Source organism: Neopelma chrysocephalum, unplaced genomic scaffold (genome assembly GCF_003984885.1).
Source record: "Neopelma chrysocephalum unplaced genomic scaffold, ASM398488v2 Primary Assembly neopelma1_23, whole genome shotgun sequence".
Lineage (NCBI taxonomy): Eukaryota > Metazoa > Chordata > Aves > Passeriformes > Pipridae > Neopelma > Neopelma chrysocephalum.
Genome location: NW_020897691.1, coordinates 4,659,621 through 4,685,573, shown reverse-complemented (window position 1 = coordinate 4,685,573; position 25,953 = coordinate 4,659,621). Strand labels below are relative to the sequence as shown.

At 36.1% G+C, this 25,953-nt stretch overlaps 1 protein-coding gene across 3 annotated transcripts in view; it reads right to left on the bottom strand.

Annotated features, from left to right (window-relative positions):
• The window catches only part of ARID4B (AT-rich interaction domain 4B), an 89,085-nt gene that overhangs the window by 36,673 nt on the left and 26,459 nt on the right, over window positions 1-25,953 (bottom strand). For all 3 annotated transcript variants that reach the window (XM_027685004.1, XM_027685010.1, XM_027684996.1), the window contains 9 exons: window positions 22,327-22,437; window positions 17,776-17,841; window positions 17,095-17,185; window positions 12,772-12,851; window positions 10,346-10,437; window positions 7,683-7,821; window positions 4,128-4,207; window positions 2,749-2,822; window positions 1,746-1,891 (listed from right to left, as the gene is read on the bottom strand). In XM_027685004.1, the coding sequence (XP_027540805.1) occupies window positions 1,746-1,891; window positions 2,749-2,822; window positions 4,128-4,207; window positions 7,683-7,821; window positions 10,346-10,437; window positions 12,772-12,851; window positions 17,095-17,185; window positions 17,776-17,841; window positions 22,327-22,437 (879 nt within the window). The remainder of the gene's footprint in view (window positions 1-1,745; window positions 1,892-2,748; window positions 2,823-4,127; window positions 4,208-7,682; window positions 7,822-10,345; window positions 10,438-12,771; window positions 12,852-17,094; window positions 17,186-17,775; window positions 17,842-22,326; window positions 22,438-25,953) is intronic.

Here is a 25,953-nt window from a genome sequence, read left to right as displayed (position 1 = left end):
AGGAAGGACATTTTCCAGGCTCTTTCATTTGAAAAAAAAAAAGGCAACTCCTCTTCTAATGAGAGAAGTACAGAGGATTTTCATGTCAACTCCTATCTAAATAGGATGGAAGAATCTCTACAGACACGTGAGACATATGCTCACGCAGAATCCTACAGATCTCTTACATATGTAAGATAGGAGTATCTATATTTAAAGCCTGTGGTGACATATGTAAGAGCTTGGGTTTTTTGTATTGTTTTGCTCTGGTTCATAGATAGTAGGACCACATGGGTGGCCTGAGAGCCACCAGTGAGAATTTTTCAGGTCCTGGGAACCACTAGAACAACCTGCAGGTGAGTAACAAAGTCCCAAGAGCAGGCCCACAGGTCCTGTTTGAGAAGAGATGCTGCTTGATAACCAGGAAGTTACAGGCACAAACAAAAATAAAGAGAGAAGTCTGCGGAAATTGCTCAAAGATGAGTGGAGAGAAGGCACACATGCCACTGGCCACTGAGGATAGAGAAGAAAAACAGAAGGGGAAAAAAAAAAAGAAAAAAACATTTTGTTTTTTAGAAGCCTCCTAGTCCAACAGGTGACTGAAATCACTGGATACTGGAAAAGACATTATCACAAGAGATGTCACGGTAAATATCAAAATATTGGCCCGAGATAAAATCTTTACATCTAGCACATGGGAAAGACTAGCTCAAACAACTCACATGCAACTAAGAGGAGCTCAAGCTCCTTAAGAGAGGGTGTACCAAGGGTACAAGGTCAAATATTTACAAACGCTGTAGCTAATGGCTCCATATTTTTCACCTAAAGGTAGAGAGGGAATGGTAACTACATAAAGATCATGTGTTGCCCTGCATAGGTACCAACCTATCTACATTCATCATGGCCATAGCTGAACATGAATCTGCTCTAAAAGTTCAGGAATTGTACTGAGCCCAAGGAAGAACTACTTGCTTCTCAAAATACTATGCAGAGCACAGTCCCTTTCAAACTGGGTTTTATAACTTTTGATCAGGGCTGAATAATCTACTCTGAGTTTAAAGAAGAGGCAGAATGAAATTATCAGCATGGTGAAGTGGCAAAGTCATAACTTCACACCTTTGCAGTCTCCCAATAAATCTTGAAGAAATGAATGAGTAAAAGATGGAATACCATCTTCTGGTATGCCAGAGCCTCAATCTCCAGGGAAAATGTATTGAGAGAAGGACCCTAACATCATTTAAGACCCAGACCAGTTCAGTTTCTCCTTTACAATTCCACTGTCAATGGGATATGAAGTCTCCTGCATTACTGGCCCTTGCTTAACAAATTAGAGAACAAGTGATTATGGGCACATAGAGATTCTGAGCACCACAAGAAGACAGAGGAATTAAAACATTCAAAAGCCTCTCTTTCAGCCTCTCAGCCACTTTTTTTCTGGACAGGAGGCTGGGAGGAAATAACAGATAATTAGAAAACCAAACATGAGGCAGGACTTCTTACTTACAGAACACAAAAAGAGCAGAAAGGTAGAAGTGGAGTGCATGGGCTAATGCCTTGATTGAAAGCTCTTTTGCTTCTTTACATCAGGGTAGCCAGAAAGATAGCTTGCAGTGAAGCAATTCTTCAGTAGACCAGGATAAGAGAGGTACTCAACAATGCCTATGTTAACATGTTAAATGTTCCCTAATGTTAAAAAGGCCTATTTAAATATTACAGCCTTGATAATTTTTATCAGCTGTCTGTCTGTGCCCTTTAACTTCACTTGCCTCTTCCTCACTGCTGTTATCCTCTTTTTCTTTTTCATCCTCTTCCTCTTCTTCAGCTTCACTGCTGGAGCTGTCTTCTTTCAATTCTGTTTTCCAGTTACTAGGAACAGTTCTGTTTTTACGGAATTCAAGGGCTTGGTCAAAAGCTGTAAAAGGACCAGCACTTGTTAACACTGCAGGAAGTATCAGTTTGACCACATATTTTAATAAAGAAACAGTAGTCAGTGGGGAAGGGGAGAAGAAGGAAAGACTGCTAATTAACAATTCCACCCCCAAATTCAAAGAACCTCAACAACCACTCCCTGTTGCCCAACCTTATTTGTCTTACCCAGTTAAACTGGCCTAGTGCTCTCTGCACATCAAGTCATTCTGAGCTATTACTGGTATTATTACCAGTAAGTGTCTATAGACACAAATAAGGATCTTCTGCACAGGACACGTATGAAAATTTAATTGAGAAAATCCCTATCCAACAGGTTTACACAGTAGTTTATATATATCAAACAGGGAGGACAAGGAGGATCAAACAAGCCAAAGTTAATTCTAAGAGTTTCATCACACAAACTTAAACTTTCAAATTAATTCACAATTACAGATTCTTGACAGTCCATAAAGGCAACTTACTTGCAACTATTAGGGGTACTATGGTGAGAATAATTCCAGGAGGATCTAAAGCAAATAGATATATACTAAAATAACCTATAAAGCCAACATGTGCTGTACGATTACATCCTTTGTTTAGCACATCTCTACGCTTGAAACAAGTGTGGTAGGTGGGGGGAGGCATGTTGGTTTTTGTGGGTTTTGTTAGATTTTATTTGTTTGTTTTTAAAAAGTCCCTCTATGTTTTCAAAAATGTTTTTCTTCAATAAACTATTCTATAGGAAAAGATCCTGTATTTTAGCATTTTTAAGACATGAACCAATCTGCCATAAATTTAGACCAATTTATGTAATTGAGTAAATACATACACGTGTGTTTTCTCATAGAAAGTTATTTTTACCTTGTTTTAACAAAGCGTCAGGCTTTGGCGAAGTTTCACTAATCTCCCGGACATCTTTTCTTGGCACAGAAGTGCTAGATAATTTAGAAAGCGTTAAAAAAAATTACAACATTTTAAAGGTAAACTAAGAGTATAATACAGAGCTATTACTCAGACTACAACACACTTAAAAATATACATAAGCAGCATATGGAATATATCTTGACAATTCTATAGTGTTAGTCTGGTAGAGTATTAGTCAGAGGATTAAAAAAAAATATTTCTACATGAAATTGGTTTGACCACCTATATGCATTTACTGCATACCAAAGAAAGCGTGCTACTTCCACAAACAGGTAGTTTCTGGAGTCTCCCAAATATATAACACCCAATAAAAATCTCACATTAATTTAATGTTAATTTAAAACCCTACTTCGCTTAAAGAATAAATAAGTATTAGTATAAATTGTCAGTATGAAACTAAAGACTTACAAATTGAAAGAACAAAGCACTTTCTAATTTCTACTGTGGCTATAACCAAGGAAGCAAATCTGAACTGCAGCTCTGGGGACTTGGGGGTAGGTGTGTGCTCATGTGCACACGCATCTTGTGTGTATTTCTTTGGAGATGTGCAGTGATGCCTGAAAAACTATCAAATGGTAAAGGATACCCTACACTTAGTAAGTAATTAAATGAAGCTTAAATATTTCAATTTCCTTTCTGCAAAACATTCTGTTAAATTGAACCAAGCCAAACTGCAATTTCGAAAATAAAAACTAAAACCTAGAAAAAGAATTCTATTGTCATGAGCTTAAGAACACAAAGTTTCTTATTCTGTTGCAAATGCCATACAGTCTGGTTTTCCACATCTCTCTATTATTTTCCCTACTTTGAGTAGTATTGCTGCTCTTTTCAAGGAACGTGATAAGATGCAGTTGCCGTCCAGTCTGAGATAAACATATGCCTTACTACCTCAAAACAAGAAAGAGGATTTCTGTGCGTGCATGCGGTGTACGTGTGTGCATGCACGCAGCCCCACCCACCCTTCTGTAGCTGGATAAGCTTATGGCCCACATCCCTGAAAAGCAGCGCTCTATTCCAACCATAGCAGGAAAGAGTCTCCGGCCATTCTTGAAGTCACGTAATACTGCTTTGTTTGCCACAATTGTGACAATGAAATTAAAACTAAGACAGATAGATTTATCACCCCATTATTAATAATGGCAAAGTTCAAGACTAATTTAGTTACTGTTAACAGTTTTTTAAACATTAAAAAAATCTTGGCAGAAATTTACTGAGCTTGCTGACGTTATTAATACTTTACCCAACACAACTCATACTACATTTTACTTGACTGGTATAAATTTAGTTCAGTTATCAAACTCTACATTCCTACTTACAATTTGCCATCCTTGAATGAGCGAACAAGAATATTGTCTTTTTTCACTGCAATATCATCACTACAATCCGGACAAACCACCTGCGAAGATATTACAAATGCAAAGTTTAGAGAGAAAAGGTAAAAACAAGAGAGTAATAGGAGTGATGACCTCCTGAAATTATTGAATGCATGAGTTCATGCTCGTTTCCTAGAGGGAACTGACAGCTGCTGCCAGAGATATAAGAATAGCATTCTGACAAAAAGTAAGTATCTGCCATGCCACTACAGCTTTTTCTAGTCCTCATCCTAAAAGGACAAGAAATGCCACAAATACTGCCACTTAAGTTAGAGACTACTGCTGAAAACTTCCAGAAATGGCAAGGATGTAACCACAAACAGTTTCAAAAACAAAGGTTTACAGGGTTTATGAAATTGAATTTTATAATGGAAGACTTGTAAGTCATCTACCTAGGAGAGAAGAGTGCCTCGAGTACAAGTATTATGAGAGGTTCTTTAATTCAAGAAGTAGACTAATCAAGTCTAGCATTGAGACCACATTATTTTTTTGCAATTTTAAAAGCTATTTAAGTTTTGTTAAACCAGTTTTTTAATTAAAAAAGCTTCAGAAATTTATTTTAAAAATATATCTGTATTGAATTTCCAGAGTTATAGAACAGAAAAGCAATCCTCTTCATCACTCATCTCTCTTCTCTCAAAACATGTGTAATTCCCTGAAAGTTAGGAAAATTATGGCTGCTGTAAAACCCCAAGGAGGAGCAAATGACTTTAGTCATAATTTAGCCCAGGTAAATACCTCTTCTTACATCAACTGCTGCCTTTCAGCCCTAATTTTCCACCAAATACACAAAGATACTGAGTGACAAAAGTTTTTTTTTCCCTCTTACACAGGTCATCAGCCATATAGCATTGTAGAAGGTAAGTGATTTGGAAACAGGCTCTTATTTGTACAGGCTAAATATGAGAGCATGGGCTAGAGCGTAAGCTAAATACGCTTCTTCAGAGAAATAAAACTTAACAGCCCAAATCTCAAAATCCAATGCATTCTACAGTCTTCAAAGAAATTACTTCACAAACTACAACTTTCTAATTGAAATACAGTTTAAGATATAGTTTGCGATACTGAGGTAAAAGACAGTGATTAGCAAACTCCTAGCTCTTTAAAGATGGAGAAAGACCCTTCAGGCTTTAGCTATACGATTTCTAGAAGCATGAAGATCTTAGAAATCCATTCAGAAGTTGGAAAACAGCTTACCACAACCTCATCTAGTGCCTTTACATCAAGCAACATCACCTCAATTTTGCCTGAATGCAAAAGAAACTCCACTGGAGTCATGGGAGGATGAAAGAGATGATCCTGTGTAAACTCAATTTTCTGAAAATGCTGCAGGCAGACTTCCTCACTACAACTTCCAAAAGCCTTTAAGTACACATTAAAATTAAGCTATGCTATAAAGCTTGCTAAATCACACTCTTTGACATAAGGAACAACTGTCAGGCCTTTTTACAATTACTATTAGTCATTGTACTCACCACTTCCCCCCAGAACCAACAAAAACAAGCAAACAAACAAACTAAAAACCCCCAACCCAAACATGAAAGAAGGATTAAAACAATGTCAGTCATCGAGTCCTAACAGTAATTTTTACCAAATTTAGAATCTCTACAGTTTTAGATTTGTAAGAGCTGGTTATAGGGCTGATATCCAAAGCGCTCAGTTTCCACTACTAATCTTAATTGTTACTTGTGTAAAGGTTTAGACTAATCCCTTAACTTCTTTTCACATAATAAACTTGCACAAAGTCCTCTGTGCTTATACACAAAGCATATCAGTACACATAACGAAGTAATGCTGATACACATTCTTCAGCATATTAAACCTCAATTTTCATTTGATTATTCACGTAATTACACTTACCATAATATAAAGCTAACGCAAAATTTATCAGTAATAAGATAAGATTACTTTGTTGATACAGTAGGGTAACCAGCTTACAAGGTAAAATAGCTGAGAGGCATAGCTACTGGGGAGGGGATTATAACAAAAAAAAAAAAACAAAAACCAAAAACCAAAAAACCCCCAAACCAATATGATGCAGAGCTATAAACCTGATTACTAAAGTAAGAGTTAATCTAGGATAAGCTATTTTAGCATTAACAAGCTTCACCCTCAAACTTTATCCCCCTACTGCTTCTCATTCATTGCAGGAAGCTTTCCATGAAGAATGAGCTATTCCAATCTCCATCTGAAAGCCAAAGAAATAATTCATATAACTTTGGAGCAGAAGCAACAATTCAGTTACACTTTAAGGTCTGACCCAAAGCTGTCTTGAGCATCGTTACACTAGTCACATGCAAGCTCAGGCTTGCCATGGAAACTGGTATCTGTGACGTGCATGATCAGAAGGGCAAACCCAACAGCGTGACATAAAGCTGCTCAAGCGAGTTTCACAGACCATTTCTGAGTGCAGCTGGGAGGCAGGATATTGCATCAATCTTGATGACAGCTTTCAGTACAGAAACATCTCAATTTTTCTTGCTTATTACTGAAAACCTCTCTTAAAGCTATCTGCCATTAACATGGTATCTCCTTGCTGCACATTCTGCCCTCTCCCTTGCTGTAAAAAAGACTTCAGTGTCTTCCAACAACTTCCCCAAAAGAAGTCCTGCTGGAAAGCCACTGGACTGCATTACAAGACACAGCAGGTGACAAGAAGAGAGCTACAATTGAGAGCTATTGCACATATTAAGAACAGTTAAGTGTTTCTGTATGGCATCTTTTCAAAAGCAGAGCACAAGCTTTCCTGAAATTAGACAAGCATCCTAAGCTTTCATTACCAGAGAGCAATTAATCAAATATTTACAATTAATAATAAAATAAAAATTAAAAACCATGATACCAGAAGGTACTCCATATAGAAATATATTAATTTCCAAATATATCAGTCAGTCTATATGCAATCCCTATACTAGCTGTGATATTTTATTAGAATTTTATTTGTTAAAAAATAAGCCAGAATAAAGAAAGAGAGCAAGTATTTGTACTGAAAGGCTACAATGTAATTTTAAAGGAAATTTACTGTCAATTCTCCACTACCTATCATAGTGACCAAGAAGAAATATCTGATTTTATTATAAAACGTATTTATATTGAACCTTGAAAAATAATGTCTCTGTAATTGATAAACTTTCTCTCTCTTTGTACTTAATATTTTCTCCTGAATAAAACTCAGTAATTCAGAAAATTGGCATGCAACAGCCTAGGAAAAAAGCCCTGAAATTTTAGTTCAATGGTATTAAACACACTGCTGAGCTGGAATTAGGTCAACAAGCCCTGGCTGTTTGGAAAAACTAAAGCCACATTAGCAATCCCTTTTTGTAAACAAATATATTTAGATATATAATATTTTCTGTAACTATTACAATACAGTTCAATTTGAAGAACCATATGAAGTTCTAATAAAAAACACCAAAATGAAAAAAATCCACACTTTTCTCTGGTTCCTAGAAAACAAAAGAAAGTTTTACTAAGTTATAATAAAGATGAAACCCTTACCAAGGCTGGAAACCACAGAGCTTTCTTTTTATCCACACTGAAGCAGTCCACGCACACAACTTTTCCTAATAACTCGTCACTTTGTTTTCTATCATCTTCATCTTCATCGCTGGAAGAGGATGAAGATTCTTCTTCAGGACTAAACAACAGAAAGAGACTTAAAAGTCAACTATTCAAAACTTGCATATTATAATTACAGGAGATCCAAAGCTAATTGTCAAAGAGGCATGAGTAATAGCCACTTGAATTGCTTGTTAAGTGTTTTAGCATAAAAATGAATAGAAATGTTTATAATTACAGTATAGTAACAATTCAAACATTATAAACTCAGAAATGCATATTTACTAGTAAGACATGCAAATACCGAATAAAACACCACCACGCATTCACATGGAGGAAGATAAATGCATTGTCAGGGCATTCAAGCGAGACCAATTCTGCCCTACAGAAGCACTGTTCAAAAATACTGTTGCAGTTGTAGTTTTGGACCAACGGCAAGTTAAACTGTTTTGTTTTTCCCTCTTAATCTCTCTAGGCTTTTACTTCAACAGCCATACAGAATAAAAGGCTGTTCTGAGAGAAGACAAATCTCTGAAGAAGAAACATCAGCTATAAACATGAATAGCAAAGAGAAAAAGACGTCTATTTATCTTTAAACAGTTCTTTAAAGATGTGCAGTGAAGCATTTCGATGACTGTTTCAATTTCACATTGAATGTAGTGCTGGAATGTAAGTAGATGGGCAAAGGTGCAAATACATTTTGATTTAAAAAGGTTCTGGATTACTGTTTTGATCGTTCAAGTACAAAGTTGCACCCAGTTTTAACCATATGGGGAGTCTAAACGTACAAAACCAACCAAAATTACCTGCAAATGATTAACAAAAAAATAAAATAAAAAAAAAATCAGCACTCCTGCCACTCTCTCTAGATCTTTTTTTAATCGTCACTTTGAAGGTTAATTCTCAGGAAATATACAGCATGTTCAATGAGCACAGGAAGCATAATTTTAAAAGCTATCTTCCATTTTTCACATAACTGATTTTGAGTACAAAATTCAGTATTTACAAAAACCTCAGTTAGAATCTGTGTAACAGAAGACAACTGATATTACAGTCTAAGGTAAATTATTATGTTTCCTTTTCCCCACCTTAATTTCCAGTGCTGATAAAGCATTCTCTTGGAATTTTTTTCCCTCAACATCTTTTTTTTTTTTAATGGTTTCTTTTAAAATACAGTATGGAACTCTTTCAGGCTGCTTTCTGGGGTTCAATAATCTCTAGTGGGAAGAGAAAGAAGTCTAGGACTAGAGAGAAAGCCAGAACTATTTAGAGAGGCTACTTCCTAGCTCAGTTATGCCAGCATCTGTGCAATTTCTCTTTTTACTCAGTAAAGTCAGCGTTAATTGTAAGATAAAGTGACGTGCGTTGCTTCTGACATAATAATGTCCTGTATAGTTACAGAAACAGAGAAAACAATGACCCAGTCACAGACACCAAGGATGTTGCAATCATGTTCTCTGTGGTAATACCAGCTTTTTCATTCACTACAGTACAAATTACTAAGTCAGTAATTTTATGAGTAAATTTATAGCACCTCTACATATACAGGGCAACATCTATTTCAAGCTATCAAAAAGAGAGCAAAAGGCTAGCTCAAGCACAAAACCCACTACCACCCAAAAACTTTAACCAAAACAAAAAACAAGAGCAAACAAAAAAATCCCAACCCCCCACCACCATACACACATTAAAAAAAAAAGAAACCCCACAACCCACCCACAAACAACAGAGAACAGTCACTGGATTACTTAACACCAGGTTATCAAGATCACAACTACTAATTCTGGCACCTAGGAAATCAAGTCACTACTCTTGAACTTGGTTTTTCTATCGGTAAACTTTGCTGGAAACCATAATAGAAGCAATGGGCAGAAACTGTTACACAGGAAGTTCCACCTGTATACGAAGAAGAACTTTAATCTGTGGGTGACCATGCACTAGAATAGATTGCCCAGAGAGGTTGTGGAGTTTCCCTCACCAGAGGTATTCAAGAACCGTCTGGACACAACCCTCTGCCGCGAGCTCTGGGATGACTCTGCCTAAGCAGGGAGGCTGGTTGGACCAGATAACCCACTGGGGTTCCTTCCAACCTGACCCATTCTGTTATTCTGTAATACTGTTCACCTATTTCTAAAAGCTCTCAGAGATCCCGTAATGAGAAACCAAAGGTCTAGAGGAGGATTCTGGTACCTTGTACAAAGACTTCATATCAGCTGGACAAAGACTGCATTGTAACAATTTTAGTTTGAGTCCAACACATTCATAACACTGACAGTCTACTACAGGGACATTTCTGACTACAGTTTAACATCACGTTATGTTCACTTGTTATGCTACTTTTTTTTTTTACTTAATAAAACCAAGAAAAACTCTTGCCTATACATGGTGCTATTTTAAATACTGATTACACGGAGACTTGAAATGCTTATACACAACAGTGCACATGCACCCGACTTTCAATCTGAGTGCTTAACAACATTTTTCATCCAGCCTCCTGTTTTTTGAATAAGAGAAGCCCAAAGATACAAGTAATAAAACTCCACACACACTGAAAGCTTCAGAATTGAATACACACAGCACAGGTATCAAGATGTTTAACTTACATATGATTGGATCTCCTTCCTCTGTTTGTTTTCTTTCCAATAACAGGAGTCCCAAAGTGTTCAGGATTGGTGAGTGGAAGTTGATCTAATGTCTGTTGAAATGTAAAAATACACATGCATACGCATAAAAAAACCCTGGCATGAGTTATTCTCCAAACCACATGGTTCATAAAAGTAATTTTTCAATAGAGACTTTCTCATTACAAAAGAAGTACAGAAGTACATCATACACGTCATGCTTTGATTTTAAAAAAGCAATGTGTTTTGTTCTGGTTTTTTTTCAACACTTTCTCTGCACCTCTGAATAACTGACTTTTGTCCAAAACACACAGACAATTCTTCCCAGAAGTCCTGCCTTTGGACTGTTAAAACACAGAGAAATAAGTATCAGGTTTTCTGCCGACCTGGGATATTCCATCTCTACTGGATGAATTTTCTGCACTTCCCATCATTTAGACTAAACATCCAATCATCTACTTAAAAATGAACAAAGGTCCCCTTTGAAATGAAGCTGCAAGATAACAGCAGCAAACATGACAAGTTAATTGTATTTTTTTGTTAGTAATTCATAATTTGATATGTGAGGGAGACTCTAAAACAATTTTAAAGAGGCTGCTATATTGATAATTGAGAGGGTGCTAATTGATGCTTTATCAGCATCAAAACAAAAAGAGAGGAAGAGAAAGAACTTTCCTTGTTCAGGGAGAATGCTTCAAGAGAAGAACTCATGGATGTGCAGTATCTTCTTCCTCTAAGCCTGCTGTTAACTGTTTAAATGATAAACATTCCAGATTTGAAGGCCCCTGGTACACAAGAGTTTTTTTGTACAGCCACTTACTCTCGCTCTTTGAAAGAAGGGAGAAAGTCTTCCAAATTAAATACAATCCTCTGACTTAAACTTCTTTGTCGTGTATTGATTTTTGAATGTGTAACACCAACGAGAATCTCAAACATATCCTGTGCCAGAGAACTAACGTAGGGACAATAAAACCACCTTTTTAAAATCTGAAAATAAATGCACGACTACTTCTGAGTGTGATGGACATCCTAAAAGACTCTACACCACACACTTGGGAAGGCAGAGATGAAGCTAAAGCAACATCAGAACAAGACAACTGTGAGGCACTGGCCTAATTACAAAAGAAATTTGAGATGCAATTTTCCCTGCTGAGTAGTTGTGCAATCACGAGGTAATTATTAGAAATGCACAACATGTGTTTCATTGAGGGCTGGTGACAATGAATTGCATATCAGTGACTTCTGGCAAAACATCAAAAGCTAAGACAATAAAAAAGTTGATAAAATAGAAAGTAGCTGTCACCTGAATATATGGTTTCTTTGAATCTGACAAAATAATACAAATTATTCTACTTCAGCCAAGCAGGTCACAAATATTAAAATTTTAAATCTGCTTACTATAAGGTAATACCCCTGAAACCATATTAAAATAGTCTTTATGGAATAGAAGAAATCTAATCTTCAGTTGTGCTGATCATTAATAACAGAGTTAACTGAAGGAACACCACAGTCTTTAAAATTTTGGCATTTATATCTGAATCCAGATTTAGGCATATAATTAGAGCCCCTTCTTTACATGTGTTTAATCCTGACTTCAGATTCTAGAGGGTACCTGAATCTTCACAAGAATGCAGTACACAAACAACAAGCTCAGCTGACTACAATAATAACATCATATTTATGTAGAGCAAAAAACCCGTCTTCAGTAGCTGTCCAATAAGCAAACATGTTTACATAAGTCTGCCCACAAGTCCAGATTGTCTTACATAACACGAAGGAGTAACCCTCATTCTGAAATTCCAACTATTTGTAATTTGCTACAAATGTGTGCCTATTTTAACGTGCAAGTCACCTTTAAGGCATGAGCCAGCTTCAAAATACCAATAACTGTTGTCAAATTAACAAAAACCAGCAATTCATTACTGGCCTTATAAAAGAAAAGCATTCATCTTTCAGGTTTATCAACTATTACAAACCTTGATCATCTATCTAAAATCCAGTAGAACTGTGAAAAGAAGTACATCCATTTTTATTTATAATTTATATGAATTTTTATATTATAATTATATTGTGATTCCCCCCAATTAATACTTACAGATAATTTTTTATACAAAGCAAAGCAGTTGTATGATTGCAATTTTTTGTGTGATCTACAATCTGTGAACTATCAAAAATATAAAAGTGAAAAAGATGAAATTCTGATTTTGCTTAACTTACACAGTTTGATGAAATCTAATTGTATTTCTTGATTTTAAAAAAGAATAAGCCAGACCCTGTAGACTGTACTTTACACAACCCCCACTTTTAGCAGCATGAATGTACATAACATACTAAAGACTGAGGTACTAAAAATATCACTTTTAAATTTTTCTAAATAAAAAGTTGTAATACAAGAATTCTTCAATTACCTCACTTTCAGCAAAATGTCTTTCTCCTTTTAAACACAGGGAAGAGCGTCTCAGAGTCTTCTCATCACCATCATCAAATACTGTCACCAGGTAACAAGTGAGGAAAGAAAAAGATTTTCTTTTTAAATCAAGATATTGTTGATTCATTTAGATGTTCAGAAAGAATGGGATATATATTCCTGTAGCTAATTCTTAAAACAAAGCTATACCTGGATAGATAATGCTGCATATCCAGTAAAGCATTTCACAGATTGACCAAATACATTAGCTGCTGTATCACCACAGCTTGCATATGTTAAAAGGAATCTTTAGTAATCAGCAGTTGAGCAGACAAAAATTAAATACTCACTAGAATTCAAAAACTATTCTTCTAACATTTACAATTTTTACAAAACTTTATACTTAATCAGAACTCATACAATATTCAAGTAGAAGCTATGCTTACTACAAAGAAACATAAATGGATATTTACAGAAAAAAGTTACAACTTAATGTTATATGAAAGTTCAATGTCTTTCTCTATTGACTTCATTCAACTATGCTATAAAACAACAGTGATATCAGCCTAAGGAAGATGACAATAGTCAAAGTGCTGACAATCATCAAAACCAGCTGTACTGACAGAACGAGCTCCCAGTTTCTAGACTTTTTGCCACCTCTGCTATCACTAGGTCAACTGGAAACAAGTTCATAATACTGTTGATTCAGCCACATATATTATCTTTTTGAATCCTAAAATGCACTGCACACATTTAAGGTGGGGTATTCAGAAGCTGATAAACTGGTCATATAAAAAGTAAGCTTTTGTAAAGTCTTCTTTAGGTATTTAACAGATTAAAACTGAAAAATTTTTATTCTCAGGCTTTGCTTGCACTGTTCAGTAAGACAAAAATGGATCTCTTCTTCCCTCCTGAACACTGATAATAATTACATTCTTGTCTCCACACTGCAGTGACCTTGAAGGCTTTTGTGGGCATGGAAACAACACCAAGATTAGATTAAAATATTCCATTAAAAAGTAAAAGTTTCTGCAATATCTTAACATGCCTCTTTCACCTTCATTCAAATCTTTGCTTCTGTCCATCAACAGATCAAAAAACAGTGTTAGAAGAATGGCTGTCAACCAGCAAGATTAGAGAGGTTAATTTTCAGCCATGTCTGGCTTTCAGATAGTGGGTGTTACACTCTTCAACATTTACTAATTTAAATACAAATATATAAAAAGCAACAAGATACATCAAAATTCTTGACTAGGACTTGTTTGATATGAAAGAAACTTTTATCTAGTTCTGAGAATTTTTGATCCCTGTGGTAAATTCAGTACTGTTGATAACAAACTTCCACTTGTGACTACCATTCCCCAGACTGTATTATATACTACAGTAACTGCTGAACACTGTTCAGTGATAAACTATCAGTCAGAGATGCACAATTGTCACTTCAACATTTGTTGAAAAATATCAACATCAAGAACTGCACACAAAACCACATAGACTTGGAACTGCATCTCAAATGGTCAACACATAATTAAGCCCCCTCTCTGTTAAATGAAGTAGAAGGCAGCAGGTTCCTAATCCAGTTTGTGTTAATTAAGATAACAGTCTCCTTACATAATGAGAGATAAAAAAAAAAATCTATCCACTTCAGGAGATAAGCTGACTACAGCAGAGGTAAACGTATTCAGAGCTAGGTAGGTAGCCACATTATGTGTCCTGTGTGGTAATCTGCCTGTGGCCTCTTCCCTGCCAGGGGGATTCCTAATCTTGTTCCACAAATACTTCCAGAGGAAAAGCTTCACCTCCCTATAAGACTTGTGCGGCCAGCATGGCACATATGGCTGATTACATATGACATTCTGATCTAATGGAACATCCTGAAACAACCTACTGAGCAGGCATACAACAGTGTAATGCATTTAAAATCATGTATTCTGAAACTGCAAGGAAAAGAAGAAAAAAGAAAAAGGAGGTAACTTATGTAAATTAAACCACAGAATTCTGAGAAAGGGCAATGTAATGACAAAATCGTGCAGAAGGGGTTTAAGACTACTTTTGAACATGCACAATTCTGTATTTTTAGTCAAGCAAACAATCCTACAATTTTTCCCCCTCATAGTAAATACAGAGATAGATGTTAAGAATAACAATTAAACTTTAAAAGTTTAATTAAAAAAAGTTTAATTAAAATCATATGAATGATGAAACAGTATCCAGTTACCAGGACTGGAATACCTTGAGCTCTTTGAGGAATTTTTACAGGACAGGCAGGGACACTTTGTGTATGTATGTGCACATGTATGTGTGTGTATTTATTTATTTTTATATAACACATATATATATTTATATATGTGTATTATATTTACAGCTTTTATACACATATATATAAACTGTGCTATAGTAATTTTAAAAGACTATGTAAGTTGGGATTTTATAAAAATTTAATTTGATTCTTATCGCCCTTTGGTAGGAAAGCAGTAGCACGAAAAAAAGACATGTAAACAAACCAATGTGCATTTCTCATCAGACAACACTTTATGAATACAAGACAGAAAGGGATGCTCTTAAAGCAACCTTGCCCGTACTTCAGTGTTAAAAGAGTTCTTAAGTGGCCCTCAAATGGTTATTACTCTCCAGATACTGCTGCAGTAGCATATATGGTCTTAAGTATCTTTTGGAAAGGTATTACTTCAGATCAATCTGATCCCTTCACAAAGTTTTTGATCAAATCATAGTAATTTTATTCAAAAAATCATTAACAACACAAATAATTAGATGCTTCTCAACAAGTGCTGGGACAACATTAGGTAACTGCTGGTTAAGATGTGTGCTAATTCTGAAGTCTGGGAAATGGTAACTATACCTTATAGTAGGAATTTCATTCAGATCGGTAAAGTCATCACTGTCTATAAAGATAATTTCTGTCTCATTCCACTCACCCTCCTGACAAAGATTATTCTAATCATCCACTGCTAGAGTCACTTCTCTATCAAAGTGCATTACAGAGCCAGCGGCTGTGCTATTTTTACTGATTCTGCAAGGTCAACATGCTTTTGTCTACTTTTATCTACAAAATGTAAGAGTTGAGACTGAAAACCATACCTCTTCTTCCTATTTCTCAAGCTCAGGATTTTTGACAGACATCTACTTTGATTTACAGACTGCAACTCCATGACATCTACCTTCAAAATTTATTCCACATGGACTCCTACCTTATTCTTTTTGATGAACTGCTAACCTCACACTTTCTCAGAAACATAAACATACAACACAGTTCTAACACCAGCTATACCATTTACTTCTTAAAAGTTCTCTTATCTGATCCACTTCTGTAATAATTACCAAAACACTATCTTTAATGTTAATTCCTGTCTTTGTACCTCATGTTTCACCCCATCCTAAGCCGATCTCTCCTTTATTAATAGATTCTACTTCTCCAACAAGAAAACATGTATTTTCTGCAACCAGCTCTATTCCTTTCTAAAAGTAGGGAAAGTTAAGTCTTTCCCTAGCTGTTCAACATCACTTCATCAACAACAACCCATAATATCTCAAAACAACTAAGTCTTGCTGAAGTTCTTTCAAGATCTGGTCTTCATCTTCCCATGTCCCACTTATCTGCACAGGAGAGGCTTATATAGTTTCTCAAGAATCAATACATTTCCTGTAGTGCCTTTAAGACTACCAGTGCACAGACAGAATATGTTATCATTCTACAACTGACCAATTTTCCCCAAGACAGACTGATCTGCTCATACTTGGCACCAAAGAGTAAACCTACGTGTATGGAGCCTTTAAAAATATATCAAAACACCCCACCCTATATTTGTTTGAGGACATGTGGATACATCATCTATCATCTGAAATGTCACATTATAAAACAGGAAAAACAATTACGAAAAGACTTCTTATAAAAACAAGCTATGTCTGTTTCAACAGTAGCTTTATCAGGGCTAAGTGTGGAAGTAGGGAAAAATAAGCGTTCCAACCTGTGTTTTAAAAGCACTTCTTTGCTTTTTTTTTTAAGGAAGTATGACAGCATACTTTGCTTCAGAATATTCAGCAACAGTATATTAAATTTCTAAGTAGTCACTGATTACAGAACAATTGACTAGATCTTTATTTGGTGTCCCGATTTCACATTGTGAGGGGTACAGTTTCTTATAAAAACCCAAAATAAGAAGTTTATTTTTGAGGGTTTTGCATACAAACTCTGAATACCTAAGCATCTCCAAAAAATCCCTCTCACCATGCTTAAGACATGTCCAAGTCACAGGCTTATTTTTTAGTCATGAATTTTATTCAAATACATAAATATTTTTCTTACCCACAGTGTACCAACTTGCATCTGTTAATTTGTTGATAACTGCTTCCTGGTATGTTCCATCTGGATTCTTCACTTCTACAACAGTTCCTACCTAAAATACAAAAGTCACTTACCAATGGAGAGTTTCTAAAACAGGCAACAAAGTCAATGCTTTTGTATTAGCAAACAGAGATATTTCTAGCCTATTCCACGTTAAATATAACATACTTTTTCAGTTTCACTTGAATGTATTTGTATCCCTCAAACTTCTTTTTTCATTCCTCTAAAATAAGCCAACTGAGCTGATTATTTCCTGCCAGCAGGTGGGGAACAAGAACCAATTTGAGTGATGTCATTCTCTTGTATAAGAGCTTTCCCATCAAATCCTCCAGCCGAGTTCTCAAAAGAAACAGTGACTAAAAATTAGAGCCAACCATACTTCTTAGCTTTAAGGAAAAAAGAACAAAGAGGCTTGCACCAGCCTATGCTGCACCCCTTTTAACAACAAAGGAAAAAGCTAACATGCAGAGAACACTACCTCTAACTATGCGGTATTACCTTTTATGCTTTGTGATCCTATCTGGCCTGTGTAACAAGTTGAACCTTCCACTGTTACCTCATACTGTATATGCACATTTATGTCGAATACTGAAAAAAAAATGTTTTTCAAAGCACTAGTAAAACATAAACCAAATTTATTACCTTTAAGGGACCCTTTATGTGGTCATCCTGCACTTCCACTGTTGAAGAATCATGCCTAAAGGTTACCTAAAAAATATAATTCAACTGACAATCACTTGATACAATTGAGCAGCATAAGCACACGCAAACATCAATAGCCCTTCTCTTACTCTCATTTTACAGTTAGTCACCATACTCATTCCGCTTGCTGAAATCTGTGTTTCCTTCACATATTTTAGAAATATGAGGGGCCAACTTCTTAGTCATCGAAATTTCCAAAATATTTTTTATCCTTCAGAATAGAATCATTACCTCTAAAGGAAATGACAGACTAGAGTTTGTCAAAAACATCTAATGGTTTCAAAAGATCTCTGCTGTTCTCTTAAATGATTTGAACTTCTGTAGTACCCCAGCAAGAAAGGAGAAAGTTTCAAGAGCTACGAGTAAAACTTTTAAGAAACACTTATATTTCAATGCTTTGAAATTTAACAGTTTTAGCACATATATCTAGCCTATGTGATGAGGGTTTTTTTGTTTTGCTCATTAAAGCAATTTTCTTCCCTCATGGTTGAAAGATTCACAAAAGAAAAGTACAGGACATTGCTGTCAATTAAACAAAATAACAAACCAAATTGCCTTTCCATTAATGTCCAGCCTACACACTGAGAGGTAACTGGAAGGAAACGTAAAAACAGCTAACCTTTCAGTCCTTCAAAACTGCAGTAAGTAAATCCCATAAACATTCCCAAGCTATTTTCTCATGTCATTCCCATAAAGACACATAAAGGCTGTGTCTTTAATCTACACCTGCTGACCTCATTAAAAAAAAAAAAGTATGGTAATTCAAACTTACAATTAAGTTATCTGTACCAGATGCTATTGACATTCATCTTTTATTTCATTCACAATTAACTTAGTCACATTGAAAATCATAGGATCTTCCTATCAATTACATCTGAAGTTTTATTTCCACCTTGGTTTTAAAACTATAGGAAAATTATAGGAAACTAAGAAAATTCTGGCATTACATATGTACATTTATTAACACACACAAATGATGTTCTGATGTTCACCAGACCACACTCTTTGGTGTAAGTATATGATGTTTTATTTAGTATTTGAAATAAGTAAGAATGTAACATGAGACCCAGCTGTGTAACAGTAACTCTCAACTACAGCAATTCTACATTAAATCTCTGGACTTGTTGGAAGAGGGTACTCAAGATTATACTCTCACTATTGTTAAGAGTTTCACTGCAGCAGGTAGCAATAGTAAAATTTCCTTCAGAACAACAGTGTTCTCCAATACCAATTCTCCTACTTAGCCTCCTTAGGAGGAGATTTTTAGAAGTTTTGTAAACCTTGAAAGGAGGAAAAAGCCAAGAACAGCACTACAACCAGGACTAAGGGATTCTAATTTGACAGGCTGATTAGTAAACCAATGCACTAAAATGCTTCACTGCCTTCCAGGCGCTACTTCAACAAAACAGTCATCTTGTCTACCATCTGTTAGAACTACAGCAATATATAATAGTTGTGAGAGTATGTTCTTTTTAGAACATCTGCAGTCATCTCACCTACTGATGGCAAATACTTTCTGTCCACCACACATACTTTGTAACCTAAAGCCAGACAAAGGATTCAAGCTAGGAATTAACTGAGCAAAGACCACTCTTCTGAACTTCATCCTGACAGATACAGGTATTTAATTCTCTCTTGGGGGGGATTTAACTAGAAAGCCAAAGTTCAGTTAAGATACAAAATAATCTGAAACCTGGGGCCACCACTGGCTCATAAAAAATATCCAATATATCAATTCTGATTTAGAGACATCTGTTTTTATTTACTTTCTGTGGTTATCTTACGTGTATTTTACAGCAAAAAGGAACTCTCTTCAAAACCATGAGCCAGCCACAATGCACTACGATGACAGGTAAACAAAGCAATTGCTGTAGTGTATTCCAGAACGGTTGTCTTTTTAAAGATGTCTTGGGGCTTTGACTCTTTGGGGGGAGAAGATTTTTCATATCAACAGTTTTTGCTTCTTGGGATAGTCATATGTGCTCAAAAAATATTAGTTATTAACAGAAATATTCAAACTCCAAACTCAGTGCGACACCACTAGCCTTTCTTGAAGCTAAGAAAAGTGATGTTAGCATTTGATAGTTGAGGGCTTTAATTCCCACAGTATTTACCAGTGTGGAACCTTTTTGTCTCAGGCAAAAGATTAAGATGCTCAGCATATCATGAACCCGGTTAGACTCAGTTGGAATTTCCCTTTTCTTCACTGTCCTGAAAAGACAGTCCTGGTAAGCCCTATTACAGCAGATGTTTCTCTAGTTTCTGTTTAATAAAGACCTACACAGAAAACAGTTTCTTCTGAAACTTCTGTGCAGGGTGCCCAAATACAAGTGGGTGTGGATGATGGTGCTAATTGTTTTAGGAGTAGCTGTCAAAACAAACTGGCTTAAATAGCTCTCTGAAAAAAGCTGTAAAAGACCTGATGAAGTGGACTAACACCCTGGTAATACCAGAAGTCTTGCCCTTTAGTCAAATTTGGACTGCCTTCAACACTTTTCATAAGTCCAGGCAAATCTTAAGTTTTACTGCTTTCCATGACAAAGTGTGTAAAATGCAGTTACATTTTATTGTAAAATTCTGTACCATGTATAGAACTTGCCAAAAACCACTAAACTGTGAAATACACTACCTATGGATACTGAAATTGTAAGTAAATAGCACCTGCAATAAACTCAAAGTTTTTAAGTTATGCTGGTGGTGGGAAATTATTGTGAAGGTATCCCTTCAAAATATCATAGGAAGCAGAATTCAACAAAAGAAAACAGGTAAAAGGAGAAACAATTAAATGTATTTTACTTGTCTCGAGATTACATACTTCACCCTGAAAGACTTTTGTTGCCATCCTACTTTCTCAACAGAGCACCTAGTCATAAAACTTGAATGCTTTACACTAAAATTGACAGTATGAAGTTAACTGACTTTCCTTGTCCTCTAGTAGTTCTAGAAGACTAAGGCATAAAATGTACTGGGGCCAGAAGAAATTGCTAAACAAGTGGAAAATAAATGCAGCAGATAAACTACCAACTCCAGACAAAACACACCTTGATAGCAAGAATCTTTGTTAGAGCTAATACTGAGGAAAGTGTGCATGTGCCAGAAAGAGCTAAAAAGATTTTTAGAAAAATCAAAGGGTCAGTGTTAAGGAATACACATTCCTGGTGGAGAAAAGATAATGTAAACAGATATTGTTACAGCACTTACACACAAAAATCTAAACCACAAATCACACTACTCTACAAAGCAACAACAGTACTGGGGCTGAACTGCCCTAAGCGATACAGTAACAGCAAAGACACACACACACAACCTTGAATCCAGAGGGCTTTAAGCACCATCTCCACAAACAATTTACAGTAAAAATTCTATTTCATGTCAAGATCTTTCTGCAAAACATTCCAGTGACAAAACTACAAGTAATAAACGCACAAGAAAATATTTAACACTGAATAATAGCAAGTGGTCATCTAAGAAGGTGGACTCAAAGTCCCACAAAAAACTGAGTTAAGATTTCACTGATCTAGGCACAACACAATTCCTGTACTTAAATACTGATGCATAACAGCTTAAATAGCAATAGTTAGTTGCTTAAACTAAATGGTGCTTTAAAGCATAGACCAGCTGATGCTATTAAGAGTTAAGACTAATGAAATGAAAAAACCACTAATTTGCTCTTTTGTCAGATTTAAGACTAAAATCTTCTTGATGTATTTAACATTATTATTAAACAAGTGACAATCGTCCTTCTCACCAGGGCTTTTGGAGAGCACCTGCTCTCTCTCTCATACACATTATAGGCAAAAATCAGCCATAGCACGAGGGCAGATTCAAATAATGCGCAACAGTTTATAGTGCAGACTCTTCAACAACAGGTTATCACCACACACAATTCACACATTTTTCACTTAAATTTACAGTAGATATAAGAAAAATATTCTGCCACTATAACTGTTGCAGAGCAACAATCTAATTTATGTTTTCTAAGTGCTACTTGCTATTTGGTAGGACTCAATATGCCAAGTCTTTTTTGGAAGACAGCAGGGTTTCAGCTTATTCCTGAAGCATTATCTAGTTGCCACTGCTAAATGGCAGTGACCTATGCTCTCAAGTAAACAAAACCATTTTAAACCTACATTGAGTAGTTTTAGCTATTTTCTGGTAATTTTCTCCCGTACATAAGCCTACATTTGTCACATTTTAATCAAATACTTTAAGGTCAGACTATGGCACTGAAGGCCACAAACACCCGACGCAAACAGATGACAAAGCAGTGACAGAAACAGAACATATTTAATTGTGTAGGAGTGGGGGAGCCCCTCCCCTCCCAACAATAATAAGCTTACTGTTATTTCAAAGACCGTACTGCCAGCCTCCAAGGAAAGGACAGCCTTTTCGCTGTCCTGAGACTAAAAAGAAGTTTCACATCATGCCATTTTGAACATGAATGACTTCCCCCCCCCTCAAAAAAAAAGTGTTTGTAGGAAAACCACATACCTTGACTTTGACAAGCCTTTTTGCTGTCTTGATCTTGGCTTCACAGAAGGCTCCTCTATACTTTGCACTCACATCAGTGCCCACTGTGAGATAGGGAGGCTCATCAATGGCCTGGAACAGAAAGTAAAACAACTGCTTTTTAATTACTGACCACTGGCAACACAGCTGCTATGTCTCGCCGGCTTTTGTGGACAGAGCACTAAAAACAGCCCAATAAAACTTAATCTGACAGCATATGTGTATCACAGCAGTAGAAACACAGAACACAACACTAAGTTAAACAATGAATATAAATACAATCTCATAATACAAATATATAATCTCATTATATAAATATAAGCTCATAGATATAACAAACTGATACCACAGTTATCTACAAGAAGCACCACACAGGCTTCCAACCTCTGCACCATTTGAAGACACAGGAGATGACCAGTTCTGCTGCAATGGTGAAGGCCAACCAAGAGTTTTAGTTTCTCCTTTAATTGCCTCAAGACCTGATAAGTCACATGACACTGATGTTTATTTCCCTCAAAAAAATCAAGGTTCATTTTTCATTGGGAAGTAGAACAATTCTGAAGAGATTTCCCTTTTTCACTTTTGAATAAAGTAAATTATAAAGCTGGGCTCTCATCAGGAGAGCAGCCCATCGGGAAAAGTGCAGTAGGAAACTGATAGAGACTAAACAGAGTGAAGGTGAAGGGTCCAGACAAAACACAAGGTTCTGTAACACACAACACAGGAACAAGTGACACCCAAATAGGGAAACAAGAAATAGAAGAGGTGGGAAATAAATGGTGCAGGGAGTAGGAGGAGACCATGGGTCAAATACAAAGTATATAGAGTGAGCTCATGAAGGCATTGTTCATTCAAAGGAAGCCCATTTTCTCTCACACAGCCTCTCCTAATGTAATCTGTGGGAGGAGATTCCAGATAACTGAACCACCTCAGTATCACGTCATGGACTGTTGGTCAGAAGAGAGAAGGTAGAGGGTGACAGCAAGAGGAGTGAGGTTTGCTTCCAAGAGCTGCAAGCGTCCATGGAGCCCCAAACAAGAGCTGAGAAGAGAGATCTAAGCCCTTGTCTGCGCCACATCATGTTCCTGCGCCCCTATGGATTCAGACACAGCTTATGAGAGGTAACTCTGGCACACCCAGGCTCTCTGTGGGAAGAATACAGAGATAAATCTTCCTAGGTATCAGAGGTACTATTTGAGACTGAGGTGCCTGCACTCAGCATGAGGTAATTCCCACTGGCTGCCTCCAGTTCCAATACATCAGAAGTAAAGGCATGGAATTATGTACCTTAATGCTTCAATGCATGATTTTTCAGAAATTTAAGTTCTGCAAAATTTGAAATTGAGAAATATGAGATACTACAGGGTTAACTCCGTATTAATATTTTTTTACCTTGACTCTGTTCCAGCCTACCTCTCATTTGCATGTAATAGAATATATTTCTGAGTACTATAAAAATGTTATCAATCTGCACTTTCTAAGATCATTAGAAACATAAAAGTTCTAATGAACCCACCCCTCTCTTTTTCTCTCTCTGCATGCATGGTACGTGACTGCATGCAGAGTAGCAGGATATGCCACACTGGTAGTACTATATCCACAAACACCTATCTGTTCCTAATCCAGGCTTAATAACCATAAAACTCAACTGAGATTAACAAGGAACCTTAAGAGTGCTGGGATTCTGAAACTGATTCCCTCCTTGCTTGTCCAACAGTGCAAAAGTACTTGCCTTCAAGTCAGGTTGCAATGCTTTTCTCTTACTGTACTTGAAAGGATGCTGAAAGAGGGACTCGGTTCTAGTTAGTACTCTTACTACTGTGAGCCAGGTAGCAGCTGCTTCACACAATATAAATCTGAGCAGAGGAAAGCAACAATGTTTTCTCTTGCAAAGACAGTAAAACTAAGAGGGGTGCATCCCTCCTGTTCCACCATACTCTTTACTAAATAAACTTATTCACCACTACAGTGTTTATATTCTCTCATGCCAGTTCATCTTCCAAACTTAAAAGAAAGTGTGGAGTACTGAGATTACTTTTACGAGACTGACAGATTCCAGATGGGTCCACACAGATGCACACAGCTATTATTCTCCTACAAACAAAACTTCAAGAGCTGGTTGTGTCAGTATCAGTCTATACCTCCCTATACAGCCAAATTATCACAAAGACCAATCCATAATGTTAAGGTGAATTTACATAACATAAAGAATGCTTTTCTTTACTGCTATTGAACATTAACTAAAAAAAATACTAAAAAAAAAGGTGTAAAATTCTGGGAACCAAGATAATCTGAAGTTCTGGTCTTTGACTGGAAATTTATGGCAAAGGAACAGGCAAATCAACAATCAAAATTTAAAGAGAATTTAAAATTCTTATTAAGATCATAATTACCAGTATAAGTGATTACTTTATCACTACTCTGATTTATTCTCAACAACTTCTTCCAAAAGGAATATTCATTTGAAGAACAAACATATGTAAGAATTAATTTCTGTTACTAAAACAGAAGTTCATTTCAATCTCTAGCCTACATCTTTTGAAATTACTCCATCTCCTTCCACTGGAATTAGTTAATATTTACTGCTGTAAAGAATTTCAAAGAATAGCAAACATATGGACCATTTGATTACCACTGTAGGCACGTTTACAAGAAATACAGTATTGGAGTGGCTTTTGAGAGAAAAATGATGAAATGCATTTCCTAACTACCATTATGAATCATTATACACTTTAAAACAGCACGTAAAATCTTCACGGGATACATACTGGAATTTTTTCTGCGGTTTTATTATTCTGCTGAAAGACAAATTACATGGGCTTTCAAACTCCCCCCCTTCCCCCAGATTGCAACAATTTTCGGTGACAAAATCACTTAACTGAAATTTTCAAAATACTTCCCTCATTCTGACTGATAGTAACAGCAGAAAGTGAGAAGTTGAAACAATTAGTAAAATGTGATGCATCACAGAGAATTCAAACTAGAAAAGTAAACAGTAACATTCAATGTCTGGCATTAATTTCAGATAATTCTTACCACAACTTTGTCATTTTCACCAACTCTGAGACACATGTTCTCAAGCAGGTTTTATCGAATTCCACCAACATTAGAGAAAGATTTGAAAATTAGTATACAGCTATTTTTACCTTGCTGTTATTCCTTCACTGCTTTGCGCTTACGTCATTTAATAGGTGTCCTTATACTCAGAGTGAATATGTTTGCCTATTAAATTTTGACATGCTTTCTCAGAATTTGTTTTTATTCTGGTTTTGCTTTTCAGAACAGATTACCAGGAAAAACAGCACATTAAAATGCAGCTAAAATCTGATAATATAATTCAGTAATCTCAGGAAAGGTATTGCAAGCATACTGAAAGTATCTCAACAAGGAGCACTGCAGCAGTCTTTAAAGGGAAGAGGGAAACACAACACTGGGCTACCCTACCACATAAAAAGTTCTGAGCTTCCCAAAATTATTGAAGATATCTTGAGACATCTTGAAACAACTGTACTAGTCTCATATGTTGCTATCTCCAAATTCTGAGCTGCAGTCTCAGCCTTTATTTTATTTTAAAACACGGTAATCTGAATTTGCATTTACAGTTTATAT